At 31.0% G+C, this 14618-nt stretch overlaps 1 protein-coding gene across 3 annotated transcripts in view; it reads right to left on the bottom strand.

The window, feature by feature from the left end:
• LOC139528050 (neural-cadherin-like) overlaps positions 1 to 13975 on the bottom strand; it is a 63623-nt gene extending 49648 nt beyond the window's left edge. For 2 of the 3 annotated variants that reach the window (XM_071323836.1, XM_071323837.1), the window contains exons 1-6: positions 12290 to 13544; positions 4349 to 4531; positions 3598 to 3832; positions 2091 to 2334; positions 1087 to 1195; positions 178 to 198 (exon numbers count right to left, since the gene is read on the bottom strand). In XM_071323836.1, the coding sequence (XP_071179937.1) occupies positions 178 to 198; positions 1087 to 1195; positions 2091 to 2334; positions 3598 to 3832; positions 4349 to 4531; positions 12290 to 13307 (1810 nt within the window). In that variant the 5' untranslated portion in view covers positions 13308 to 13544. Of the gene's footprint in view, positions 1 to 177; positions 199 to 1086; positions 1196 to 2090; positions 2335 to 3597; positions 3833 to 4348; positions 4532 to 12289 lie in introns of all 3 variants that reach the window. The other variant, XM_071323838.1, reaches the window with a different exon arrangement.
• Between the last annotated feature and the right edge of the window lie 643 nt (positions 13976 to 14618).

Below are 14618 nucleotides of genomic sequence, written 5' to 3'. Positions count from 1 at the left end.
TATTTGCATATATGCAAATAAAGAAAGTGTATGAATTTGATTATAAAGTATTAAACCAATATATTTCATGTATAAACAGTAAAATCTTAGTACATAATAGTTTACAAGAAATTAAATTGTTAATAAAAATAGACCAATACACATATAGGGGTACATTAGAAAAACTGCTTTGTGTACCTGTAACAGCTATTCCTTGTTCTAAAAATTGAAAAATGTTAACTTATTTAGAAACCTTCTCATATGTACCATTTGTACATATACATATATATACCAGTTATTAAATTTCAGTATAAACTCATAAAATACGACTTTTCATACATATTTCACATGTAAATAATAAAATTGATATGTGCAATCTAGTAAATATACCTAGCATAAAACAAATCAATTTTGCAGGGTGTTTTTTCTAGAATCTCAGTATATAACAGTAGATTAATTTACATTGATTTGAAACAAATTTGGTGGATTACATAAAATTAGAAAAATTTGTAGATATTCCTGATTTCATTTGTTAGCTAAAGCCTGTGGAAAATATATTGATAATTGACATTCTTATTCATGTTTTACATTTACTTTAACCATATTTTCCTTTTTTGGTACCCATAAAATATCAATGAATCTACAAAAATTGGTCTTTTATTACCTCCCTTATATTTCTTTTTTTTTATTAAAACTTCCCATATGTGACCTTTGAATCTGAGTTTTCCTGATATAGGTTGATCTACTTTCTGATTGATATACAGATCTTGTGTCAATACTTTATTAACTAAAATCTGACCATATTCCTACTTCCAGTCATGAAGACTTTTCAGGTTCCTATGGTTTTCTCATAATGATACATACCTTAAAAATTTTGGACGCAGAAATTTTATAGGTTAATTTAACTTTTATTAAAACAGAAAGGCAGTATGGGACTTTTAATATCCTTCAGTGATGCACGTACACGTTTCCCATATTTTGTATTTCAGTCACATTGGTTAATCAAAATCTAAATAATGTATCCGAATCATGCACTCTTCATTTAACTTTGACTTTTTATATGATATATCAACAAGTGTCAAGTTAGAAACTCATTTTCGTAATTACCTGTCAGTATGGATTGGCCGATAGCTAGATCTTCAGGGACCCTGGCTGTGTATGTAGATAAGGTGAAGGTTGGATCAAACTCATTCTTGTCCTCCAAAAAAACTGTCAGCTATAATGCAAATAGGATTGATCATCAATAGTTTAATACAAAGTATCTTCTAGCGATATAGCTTTATTGTGCTGATAAGGCATTAAGCAAATACCAATGAATGATACAGAGTAATATATTTCACATAAGCACCGAAAATTAAAGACAATAAATATAGTTTTATGGCCTCTTTTTTCTTATTTTATACCAAATAAGATTTTTTTTATAAATAGAAATTTAACAAAATGGAATGCTTTCAAAATCAATTCAGCAGTCAATGACATATTATAGCTAGTACCTGTAATAGATTTTTTTTACTGCCATATTTTCATATTCTTCATTTGCCCATACTCTTAGTGTACATGGTGTATAAGCTTTCAATGCATTTTTAGAATATCTTGGTATACAACATTGATGATTGTGTATATATAAGACATAAGTGCACAAATATATGTAGAGATGTGACACCAATAAAGGCTGTATTTACTTCAAACAATTTTATCCCATTAATACGTTGTATGAAAGACCACATAACATTTTAAAATTCCCTTAAATAACCAAACTAATCACCTCTGTCAAACTGATCACTGCTTCAAAAAAGAAAACAAACAGACTGACTGACATGTGGCTTCATCTAGCATGTCTAGTACAATGACAACATTACATGACATTGAAAATTGTTGTCAATATAATGTAATTTAATGTGACTGTCATACAAGTGATAGGTTAAGCTAGCTATACAACCAGGATTTATCCACCATTTTTTTCTAAAGAAAATGCCTGTACCAAGTCAGGAATATGACAGTTATCCATTCGTTTGATGTGTTTGAGCTTTTGATATTGCCATTTTATTACAGACTTCCCTTTTTGAATTTTCCTCCGAGATCAGTATTTTGTGATTTTACTTTTTACTTACAGGAACTGTAGATTTTAGCTGTGAATAACTGTCCTCTGCTTGGATTGTCAGTGAAAATGTTTTTGGGTCTGTTTCATAATTCAGTGACGTCAACATAACGCCTTTACCATCATTATCAATTTTGAACTTGTCCGAGATTGAAGTACCATCCAACACTGTGTATGTAGTCGTTCCTCCAAGTTTTTTCTGGAAATTGATTGCATACACCAAACTAATATTGCCATCGAGTGACAATGTGTCAAAGCTGGAAAGAAAAGAAAAAACTTAAAATCAATCAAAACTTTTACTTTTCTTTTAATCTGAATTAGAAAACTAAAGGGGAAATATAGATTCTACCACGGAAACAAGTGTGTAACGATATTTCTCCACTAGCGACAGTTAAATTTTAATATTTAAAGCTCATGTCTTGCCGAGCTTTTTAAATAAGTAAAATTGTAGGATTTTCTGTAGTGTTATAGACCCATTGCTGACATTGATCTGTTTTCTGCATTTTGGTCAGGTTTTTCCAAATTTCCATTCTTAATTCTACTTGTGTGGGCCACATAAATGTATATGGTGGGATTAACAATATGGTGTTTGGAGATAAAGTATTTTGTGTACCATTGTAACTATGTAAACTGTTGATGTTATATACAATCAGGGGTCTGTTGTTCAACTTGTTGTTATTTTAACGATTGATTAAATTTAACGAGTCATTAAATCTTTTAACGAGTCGTTACATAACGAGTCGTTTATTTTCTGTTGTTCAACAATATTTAACGTGTCGATTAAATAATCAATGAATTAAAATTTAATCAACTGATAATCAATGAGTTAAAATTTAATCAACTGATTAATCAAGTGATTAAATAAAACCTACCCATCATGCATTGTTTTGGAGCATCCTGTTTAAAATTTACACATATTACTTGGCTTTTCATCATGTCACAAATTATGTTGTAATACATATACATAAATAAATTAAGAATGTGTCTGAGGAGATGAATGCCCCCATTCCAAGTTTCAAACAAAACAAAATATGGGATGGAAGGACAGAAAACAAACAGTTAGGGATAACACCTAATTCCCAAATTGCCTACAGCAGGGGCATAAAAAATGCCGACTTTAATTGGGAAGTAAGAGAATTAAACTTTAATATCATGAGCAGGCTACTAATTAGAAACAATATTCGAGACAGGAAATTCCAGAAAAACCAGTAGCAGACAACAGGCAAAACCGTCTATGTAAAAATAGATACATATCTTTTTTTACTGTATAAAAAAAATTGCACCTTGATTATATCGATTAAAAATAATATTTTTCCCTATACATACCATATAGCGGGTTATTTTTGTAGGTGTTAAATTTCCAGATTTTCATGGAATAAGGCATACAAAATATTTTGTGATTATTATTTTAGCGTATTCAAAAAATTTATCATTACCTTTGAATGTGAACTTTCAGTTGGCAGAATTTATTTTGGCGATTTTGTTATATCAGCGAAAATAACCCATTTTACAGTACTTACGTTTGATCTGCTTGATTGGTCTCCTGTACTTTAGCTTGATAAGCTGTTTCATTGAACTGTGGTTTTAGGTTACCAGTATATACAGTAACAGTAACAATAGGACTTTTCTGTTCTGCACCAGTCGCAGCAGTATCCTGTGCATATGCACGGACAACAAAGGAATTTGAATTACTTAATGTCTTTTTGGTCTTTATCCACCCAGTATTGGGTTCAACATCAAAGTTATCATTTGGCGCTGTAATATATTTCATAGATTGATCAAAATCTGTAGCATTATATATATATCAAAATGGTAGTGAGATTTGTTTCAATTTTCATTTTATACTATTTATATCATATCTTTGCGATATTTTCATTAATTATAAAAACAGATGTGGTACGTATGATTGAAACTGAGACAACTCTACACATGAGACCAACTTGTGGATATAGCAATCATTAGAACTCTCATTTTGATATCTGAGTCATATATATCTGTACCGGTATACAGATTTTCTGAACTTTACCCCAATAACTAATGTACATAATAATTTCTGAATTTCAGATTGCATAGATTTTGTAAAAATCAATTAATCAATTTTGAAATAACCACAATTTTGTTTATAATTCTAGCCAACTTACTTCCCTTGAAAATATTTTCTTCTACCCTGATTAATGCTTTGAAGTTTCAAGCTTTAGAATTCAGCACTTTGTGTATATCTCACTGTTTTATACACCCTGTTTTCTAAGTATGCATTTAAACCATACATACCATCAAGATAGAATTTTACGTCAGCGGTAGTATCTGGGTCATAGGCAGACAGCTGGTATACAAGTGTTCCTATGGAGGAGACAGTTTCTACAGCAGCTTGGTATGGAATAGGATGATTGGTGATCTGAGGGGCCTCATCATTCACGTCATTGACGGATATATCAACTAGGTACGTTTTCAGAACTGCAAAGGTTAAGATTTTATATAATTGAATGGCATGTACAAATTTACTAAATATGTATTCCAATATTTTTCAAAAAATAGAACAGTTAACAAACGGTTCACAAATTATTAGTTGTTCACTAAATACTTCAACTGTCCACAGTAATATAAGAAGTGGGGTTTGGCATAAATTACAGCAACAAATTGATGGTTCTTCAAATTTTTGTCAGGAATGTACTACAAAATTAACAAACATCGACAGAAATGAAAATGTTTCTACTTGTTAGTCGTGTGCTAATTTTTGAGGACTGTGTTCCACAAATTCTACCAACTTTCTACAGATTGGTAATACCCTTTGTAAAACTTTAAAGACATTTCCATATATTCCGGCCAAAAAGAATAATACATTTTGTACATGTGTTTCTGCTAACCCAACCTACCCTAATTTTTCAGTCAGAGCTCAGACATAAACAAGTCTATTTCTGTTTTTGACTTAAAGAAGTCAAAACATGTATTCTTTATAAAAATGTGTTTTCAATTTTAGACTTATCTAAGTCACAAAAGGACAGACTTGTTATGGTCTATTTATGTTGATGAAAAAACTTAACTTGACTTGGTGGCCAAACTACACCACCTTTGACAGTAAAAACCTGTCTGAGAGTTCACAAGGACTTGATCTATCTATATTTAATTATCTAATTGAATATCCTTACTAAACACAGATGTTTTACCTCATTAAGTGTGGATCCAGGTGGTTGCATTGTAAGGTTAATTAACATGATCTCCGATTTTTCAGACTCTCATTCATATTTTTCTTTAGAAGACAAGGCATTGGCTTTCAATGTTGTCATTATTTGATTTAGATGCATGACCTTTTTATAAGTATGCGTGGGTCTTGAAGTTGACCAATTTTGGTAACTTAATATCGACTTGTAGGAGTCGATATTTGCAACTTTTTGATTCTGGTCAATCATTTCTTGCTTAACAATATTTGACTTATTTAAGTCGTATTTTGTCTTGCATTAAAGGGAGACAAATCCTAAAACTTACAAATTTAGACATCTATAAGTCAAAAGCAGATTCAGACTTATTTATGTCTGAGCTCTGACTGTTTTTAGTGCCTACATTGTACCAAACACTGTTAAAGTCAGACCGATTCCCTAGTAAAACCAGCTAAAAAATGTCTGTAAAATAAAATGATATTGCCTACGGTACATTTTTTTTGTACCTACCTACCCATCCTACTTTTTCAACACATTAGCCGACAAACAAATGTATTATTTTTTTGGCCTTATTATAATATTCATGATATTAGAACTCAGAGTGTTACAACTAATACAAGTTTGCTGTCCTTAGATTTCATTATACATGTAATTAGTTGCCAGTGTTAAGTTGTACTTCACTCAGGACAACAAGTTTTCTAAAAACGGACCCCAGAATTAATCTATTTCATTGTGTATATGTTGTCATGCAGGTGCCATGCATGTTAGTCCAAATCAGGGATGGGGTAATTGAAAATGTAATGGTAATTAAGTGTAATGCATTACAATTTTCCATGTAATTGAATGTAATGTGTAATTGAGCATTTTTTTAATTACTTGTAATGGTAATTTAATTAATTACAATGAAAAAAGCATGTAATGCACAATTACTTTAGAATTACATTTTAATTACATGTACTTTTATGGTGTTAATGATCAGGATTTATGTTTAATAATATAAATTGTAAAATTATATTTATTTTTCAAATATTGATATCACATACTTTCTGTAATTTATTTTAAAGTTTTTATATTTCTTATTTGACCAACAGATTTTTTTTCTGAATAGTTTTATGATTTGAAAAAATACATATGTTTTTAAGAAAGATCTTAACTAAATAGATTGAAAAGTAGTAAATCACCATGTTAAACAAAAACAAAAAAATGTGTGAAAAATCTTAATGAGAGTTCAGTTTGAATTTAAATTTACTGCACACAATCATTTTGTCAAATTAGTATACACAAAAGGATTATAGAGATAAAAATTAACAGCTGTAAAAACAAACAGCAACTAATCAAATTAAAATGTCCAGGGGCAATGCCACTATAACTATATATTTTATCTAATTAGCAAATTATTGCTAAGATATAGACATTATATACATTGTTTGTACTAAAACTTATTTTCAATGTTGTGACAAGCATACCTTTTAATAATTATTAAGTGATTTTTTTTTTTATTTATTTATATTTTTTTTATTCATGCGATGTTTTATTTAAATTACTTTTCTTCTGAGATGTCAAAATACCCCTTAATGTATTGGCAAGTTAATAGGAACTAATTTCCTCTTCTATCAACACATCTACTGATTATGGAAGTATAATACCTCCATGTTCTAATCAAGCGATATATGTCACATAAGTTCCTATAGAAATACTTTTGAGAATGGCTGTCAAAGTGTACAGACCAGAGAGATGCAGACTAAATGACAAAACATTAAAATTACTCATGGTTATCAAATGCAACGCTTAAACTATGTTTACATGAATATATGAAATGTAATGTGTAATTTAATTAATTACTTTAGTAAAGTAATTGTAATTTAATTAATTACATTCCAAAAACTGTGTAATGTGTAATTAGTGTAATTGACCATTTTTGCAATGTAATGTGTAATTTAATTAATTACATTCCAATGTAATTGACCCCAAGTCTGGTCCAAATAATTATGACGTCTGGCAAGGCATCCCAGAAAAAAATTAAAATAGCCTTGCCAGAAGTCACAATTATTTGGACTAGTCCCATGTTACGAAATCTACTTGATAATTTGGTAAAAAATATGATAGGGTGTATTGTCAATGTTTATTTGTTCCACCTAACAGAAGTTCCAATGGACACTTTGTTTAATATATAAACATTGTCATAATATCTATTCCTGTTAAAACAAATATTCTATACCATTTATTTCGTTAGGAACATATACTGTAATATTTATTCCTGTGGAATTAATGTTCCAGAATAATTTTTCCTTTTCAATTTGGAACTTGTATTATGAAGGAACTTATATTCTGTGACAGTATTACTTACAAGGGTGACACAGGAGAAAATGTGAACAAATGATCACAGGAAGTTATGCCCTAAATGTGTAGTCCAATAACACATTGTAACAGGTGTACTTTTCACGTTTTTACTCAATTTGTTTTTTTGTGTGTTCTTGCTCTTTTGAGATTTTCCATACGAATTTATAATAACGGTTGTTTATTAATGTTGATCTTCTATCACCAATAGACACTCTAATTAAATATGTAATAAAAATGGGGGGGGGGGGGTTCATTCCCAGGCTCCCAGAAGAGTTGGCAAAAGCGCCTATGGCTGTGGCAAAGGAAAGACAATAATATGAATGTAAGGTCACGATAATTTTCATTTGACATTGTTATATTTGTTTTGCTTTATATCATTTCTTTAATTTCCCTCATCTTTTACAATTTTGTTTTTATTTTCGGCTCACTGACAGTCAGTTTCCCGCGGTTTTGTCCTCATCGAATAAAAACAAAACATCTCGGATTTAATTCCGGAAAATATTACTCAATGCACAAAAACAAAACACACATTGTACATGTTGTATTTTGGTAAATTACATTGATATATCGATTTCACCAAAATATCGTCACGTCTTTTTGTTTGATCCTTTACCTGTGCAATGATTACATATATGTTTATTAATGTTATATTTCCTCTGGAATGCGGGTTCAATGAGTCACTTTCGTTTCCCCGCCTATCCTTGTTTATGTATACATCGTATTAATCACCATGTCTGTGATTTCAATTAAAACTTTTACAATTCAGCATGTGTAAATATAAAATATGATTTCTTAAAAATACTAACAAGAAACATTTTTTGAAAGAAGAGATTAAAAGGGCAACATGCAGAACCAACATGTCAATTATCACAAGACATCATACGCGGTACTATGACCTGCATGTGTACATTTGATCAATTTATAGTTGAAAATTTTATGACAACATTCTAAAGATGATGTCAAATTTATTAATAACTACATGTATGCATGTTGTCGCTCGAACATGGGGGATGAACGTGTAAGTGTATGACTAACTAAAGCGCTTTAATTAGTATAATTTCATTTAAGTCGATTCAAAATCTCTTTGAACAAAGCTTATTAAAAAGTTTGGATTTTACCATTCATCGAACTTTTCTGAATAACTAAACGTCATAGAAGCTTTGGGATTCAGACGCTTTGATATATTCGACCATTTATATTTTCCGTTGGAACAGGGTATTAAAAGGGGGGTGACAAATTTCTCAATTTTTTTTTTCGATGTTATATTTCAGGAGAAAACACTTTGATTTCATTCAAACTTATGGAAAAGATAGACAAACAAATCTAAATATGTCCAATCGATTGTCGTTTGTGTGTTTTCGAAGCGACAAATAAAACACTTGGCTTTTTTTCCAAAAAAAGAGAGAAGATATATGGGTAAAAAAAAATGATTTCTTCCACAATTCAAAATAAATAAAACAGTATGACTAACATATATATACGTAATGGTGTATGTACACATATTTTACAACAAATTTCCTTTCAGCAGTATAAATCCGGGTATAATTTATCTCAAAAATAAACATTTAGAGTGGGAACGTAAGATAGCGTATCCTTAGTACCACTAACTTGTGTCAATAATGAATGACCTTGTATTTACTTTACCTAAATTACTGTGTGTTCCTTTTGTTTTCGTATACATAACTATAATGCAAGAAATTCCCGAATCAAAAAGGTAATAAAAATAGGTTTTCTAAAGTAAAATTTTTGGGAAGAATTTCAACGTGTATTCTTTTAAAAGTTAATTATTTTGCATGGTGGATATCCAATGCAGAAGATGTTGACTGGTTATAAAAAAACGAAATGTCCACTTGTTAACAAATTATTCTTGCCACAAGGCATGGGAAAAGACCACAAAATACTCCTAGGCGGATCCAGGGGACCCTGGGTGCCCCCCCCCCCTTTCGTGGGAAAAAAATGGTTGATTATATATAGGGAATGAATCATGACTGAAGCGGGCCCCCCCTTAGGTCAGTCAGCGCCCCCCCCCCCCCAAATCCCCACCCCACCCCCTTAGGAAAAGTTCTGGATCCGCCACTGATACTTATTTCAAAAATTAAGTATTTGTTTAAGCAACCGTAACATGCGTAGCTTACATTTAGATTGATACTTTTTTAATGTACAGATAAGTCTGCAAATATTCGTCAGGACACAACTTTTAAAAGGCCTTAAAGCAATTGGAATTGAAGGTCATGGATCTATTTAACAAATTACAATCCTATTATAATCATTATACAATTGATCACAGATAGATCTTCTAAACGGCTTTAAGATTTTAAAAGGCCCTGACCAAACTTCCGTCAAAGATCGGATCAAAAGCTTGTATGAATGTATAATTTATTGTCCTATAACCTACCACCTGTGAATAATACCATATTTATGTTAGTTTAAAGATGAGTAATGTCGTTACTAGATCTTAAAAATACACTTTTGTATTATGTCGTTTCCTGTCAAGATTGAGAATGAACTGAATATAGCATTTGTCATTTGAGATACGATGCAGAATAGTTAAGATAATTTTAAGTATTACAATGGTACACGAGGTTGATAAAAATATCAATGCAGTCACTGAGTGTTGTGGCTACGGTAATATTTCCATGGTTTAGTTACATCAAAAATGGTTTTTCACCATGATAACGAAAGAGGTACGACAAATTCCATCCCCAATCTTTTTTCATTATTCCAAGGACAGGACATTTGAAACCTGATGCAATTAAAATACTATACAAGAGTCAAAATATTATCTATCATAAACGATTTTTCATCAATTTATGACATATCTGAATATATCACCAAACTCAAAATGTCATAGTATTTAAGGCTAAGCATAAACTGATCCGCCATTCCATCTTTACAGCTTCGCACCTGAGAAACATTTTAGCGATAAGTGAACACAACAGGGGTCAAGTTTAGGCTAAGCATTGATTCAGCAAAGATATTTTGCACAACCTGAATAAAATGCAGATGTTGTACTTAAGCTTTGCTAATTTTACAACAGAGGAATTTGTACATGTATTGCTTTGTAAGCAAGCTCTGAAGATTCAAGATTTTATTTAAAAATTTCTGATGGACCAGGTACGATTAAAATCTTGAATCTCGTATGCGGTTCCTTTTTTGAAGTACATGTACATGTACAACTGTAGAACTTTTAATTCGGAAGGACTATTTTATAGCTCTAAAATCAGAAATATTGCAATTTGGCAATGAGTAGAAATGCATCAATTATAACACAGACGATATTTATGATTTGATTGAAACACGCAACAACCGATGACAACATACTACTGTCATCAAAGAGTGACGGCATACAAAAGACAAAAAAAAAACAGTTGAAACAGAATCAACGGAACCGTAATGGGATGCCATAAACGAGTTAATTATGTCAAATTTAACAATATGGTTCGTCTATAAGTTTTCTTACACAAAACGGGTTAATACAGATATCAGTGATTTTGACACTCTCTTAACTCAAAAACAAGTTGTATTAACTGAGCTGACCACTTCCCTGTCCATACCACTGTAGGGAGAACATACTGATGTCGAGTGTTAAAACGATAATAATCATACCAGCGAATACCGATAAAATACTGGCTATCACCTCATTGACATGGCCTCTTTTGCCTAGAGGACGTTAAATACATTATTGTCGTTCAACAGCCTGCAGTTATGTTAATGTTTAGAAATAATTTAACTTTTTAATACCAGAACAAAAACGATCTTGACGCAACAATCAAAACATTTGTATTGTGAATTAAATACAAATGCCTGGCATGTCACACACACATGACATATATAACTCCATATCCTGATATTCCCGCCTTTTATTATTTTTGGAAAAATTGCTGAAGTATTTTCTGCAACAGCGTGACTCTTTAAAACCTCATTTTCGTATTGATACATTAAAACCCTCAAACTTACAGTAAACCTTTTTGTTTTGAAAATGTGTCTACATTGGCAATGCATGCTCATAGCAGCTATAAAAAAAAATATAATAACTTTTAATCCCCCCCCCCAAAAAAAAATATAAAAATTTGTATAACCTTTATTGCTTAAACGTTGTTTTTTTTTTAATGTAAATTATTCTCAAATGAAAAGGTTATTGCTGAATGACTTGATCATGAATACATTTTAAGTTAAATGACAAAATCTGAATTTTCTCATATTCTTATAACTGAAAACTTCAACTCAGTAATTCATACCTCTTTTGAGTAACTGCTTAGTTAATATCAAGTTTAACTTAAAGATATGAGTCAACATTGCAGTATATAAAGTTGCTGTATGTTTTCGTGAAGAGACCTGATAGTCTTTTTATAAATTAATTATTGAGTCCAGGCGATTTATAGAGCTTGTTTTAAGCATAGACACTTCTCTATAGCTACATGTATATTGACGTCTTACTATTTTGGTTAATCATGTTTTTGTGTTGCTTCCCCATAGACGTCAGTACAATGTAGGTCCAGCTAGGATAAAGTTGCCTTATTTTGGGAATCTCTTTTCAATCTGATGGGTTTTCAGGAAGAATTCAAATCATGAATACGATAAACCTGATAAAAGTTCGGAGAGAATGAAAATTGAGAATACGATAAACCTGATAAACTTCTAGCAGAGTGGAAATTGTGAATATGATAAACCTGATAAACTTCTAGCACATTTGAAATTTTGAATACGATAAACCTACCTTGCTGTCCATCTGATGATTTGACCTGGACCTGTATGTTATAATTCCGTGGACCGAAATCGTAGTCGAGTTTTTTCCCTGGTTTTACACTAACTTTGCCTAGGTTATTAACTATAAAAGTGCCAGTGTCGTCTAACGAAATTGACCATAGCAGGGTGGTAACCCCTGGTTGGGGGCTTTCTAAAGTAAGGATGTCAGTTTTATCTTCCAGAACGGACAACGTGCGTGTTACAGCCTGGCGTCTGACTCGACGGTGCGACTGTTGATCGAAAGATTGGATAAGATTATCCTGTTGGACGGCGACATTGGTCTTCTGTGACAGACTATTGCGAAACTGTGGCAGACTGTTTCCATGATTGTCGTCTGCTACAGTAATGTGAATACCGGCATGTCCATGCCCTTTGCCGTTCGTACATTGAAGGGAAAAATATAAGGCTTTACTTTCTGTTGGAAGTTTTGAAATGAGTTTGATTCCAGAGGATACAAGTTCAAATAAGTTTGAACTGTCACCATGTATGTCACATGAAATTTGAGCATCTGAGTTAATTAATCCGACAAGACTTTCTAGTCCTTCAACTAGAAGCCCAGGCTTAGAACTTTTCGGTATGACCCCATGGTATATTCTTTTCTCCAGTTGCATATAATCCTTGGAATTTTTGATAAAAATGCCAAACGTCCGTTTATTTCCCACATTGCTGAAACAGTTATTGTTTGAAAATGCGGAAACCAAAAAATATGTTCCTTCATATAATGAAATATCACTTTTGACGACTAGATTTCCACTTTCAATAGAAAATAGTTTTGAAAATAGTTGCTCATCCAGTGGACTTCCTTCCGGTATGATTGATATATCGTCTTCTAAACAGCCTAATTTGGTGATAATATGTCCAGTTTTAGCATTACTTGGCACCGTTAGTTCAAAATTGTCTTTAAATATAGTTGCAGTGAAAATAAACGAAACAAATAGTAACAATTCCAAACACATATAAATGATTGTTACCTGATTTTTAGACGCCATCTTGGATTACCTATATAGTTTGATCAATCAATTTCAAATTTGAAATACTGTTGTATGAAATTAAACAAATGATATGTACAAATTTAAATAAAAATACGTCCAAAATTATTCCAAGTTCACATTTTTCTCACAAAAAAATCCACATTTTGAAATTCGAAATAATACACTATAATCTATGGAATGTTATTATGATTATATCCCCACCTTTGTATAGTACAGGTAAAAATCCAGGTAAATAGTCGCGTCACACAGACATGTAGTGGGTCGCTGTGACTAATCAGGTTAAAAATACTATCTTAATGATCAAAATTAGGAAATTTCAAAGGAATTTAACGTGAGAGATAATAACCAATTCAATTTTAAACATACTTCAAACAAATCTGTATACAATTAGAATTGCATGTTTCAATTTTAAATCAATGACTATGCATTATTTATTTCAAAAAACGAGATAAAGAATTGAATGTATGTTATGTAAAATTGTTGACATAAAGTTGAACAGATAATACATATAAATAAACATTTATAATTTTATACTGTATAATTTGAATCTGATAAAATGATTAATATTTATACAATTATAATTGCATGTATCAGTTTTAAATCAATGACTCGGTATTATTTAAAAATTTAACACAGAGTTATGCATGTGATATAAAATTGTTGACACAAAATTTAACATATATTTGTATATATATATATTCAATGTAAACATTGATAATTTTATACTGTATAATTGGAATCTGATAGAATAATTAATATTTATACAATTATAATTGCATGTAAACTATCAGTTTTAAATGGCATTATTTAAAAACAAAGTTATGCATGTGGTGTAAAATTGTTGCCATATTGATAATTCTATACTGTATAAAATGTATAAGTTTGATAAAGACTGAATAATTAGAATGGTATTTGGGGTTAACAGACTCTGTGCATGTGTATAATATGACACGTATTGATAAGATAATAATTATATGCACTGAGTGACTATTGTATCATCTTTCGGTGTTATTTTTCTTCTCAACGAATCCATATCAAAAGTTACAGTTTATATATCATTTTTTGTTATCTTTTTCAAGGTATAGATGTTTCAAGGCCGACTAGTATTATATATACTGTCTTACAAATGCAGCTGTTTTTTGTTGTTTTGTTTATAATTATTTAAGAAGAGAAGAAGTCGAGGTTGCACGTGAAACGAACTTGTGAAAAGAATATGCCTTAATAAGATATATTGTTTCATTGGTACTCAATTGGAACAATACCACAATAGTACCTAAAAAGAGTGATTTTTCGAAGATTAGTGTCGAC

Source organism: Mytilus edulis, chromosome 6 (genome assembly GCF_963676685.1).
Source record: "Mytilus edulis chromosome 6, xbMytEdul2.2, whole genome shotgun sequence".
Taxonomy (NCBI): Eukaryota; Metazoa; Mollusca; class Bivalvia; order Mytilida; family Mytilidae; genus Mytilus; species Mytilus edulis.
Note: the sequence above shows the minus strand (reverse complement) of the source record. Positions and strands in the feature narration are given on the sequence as shown.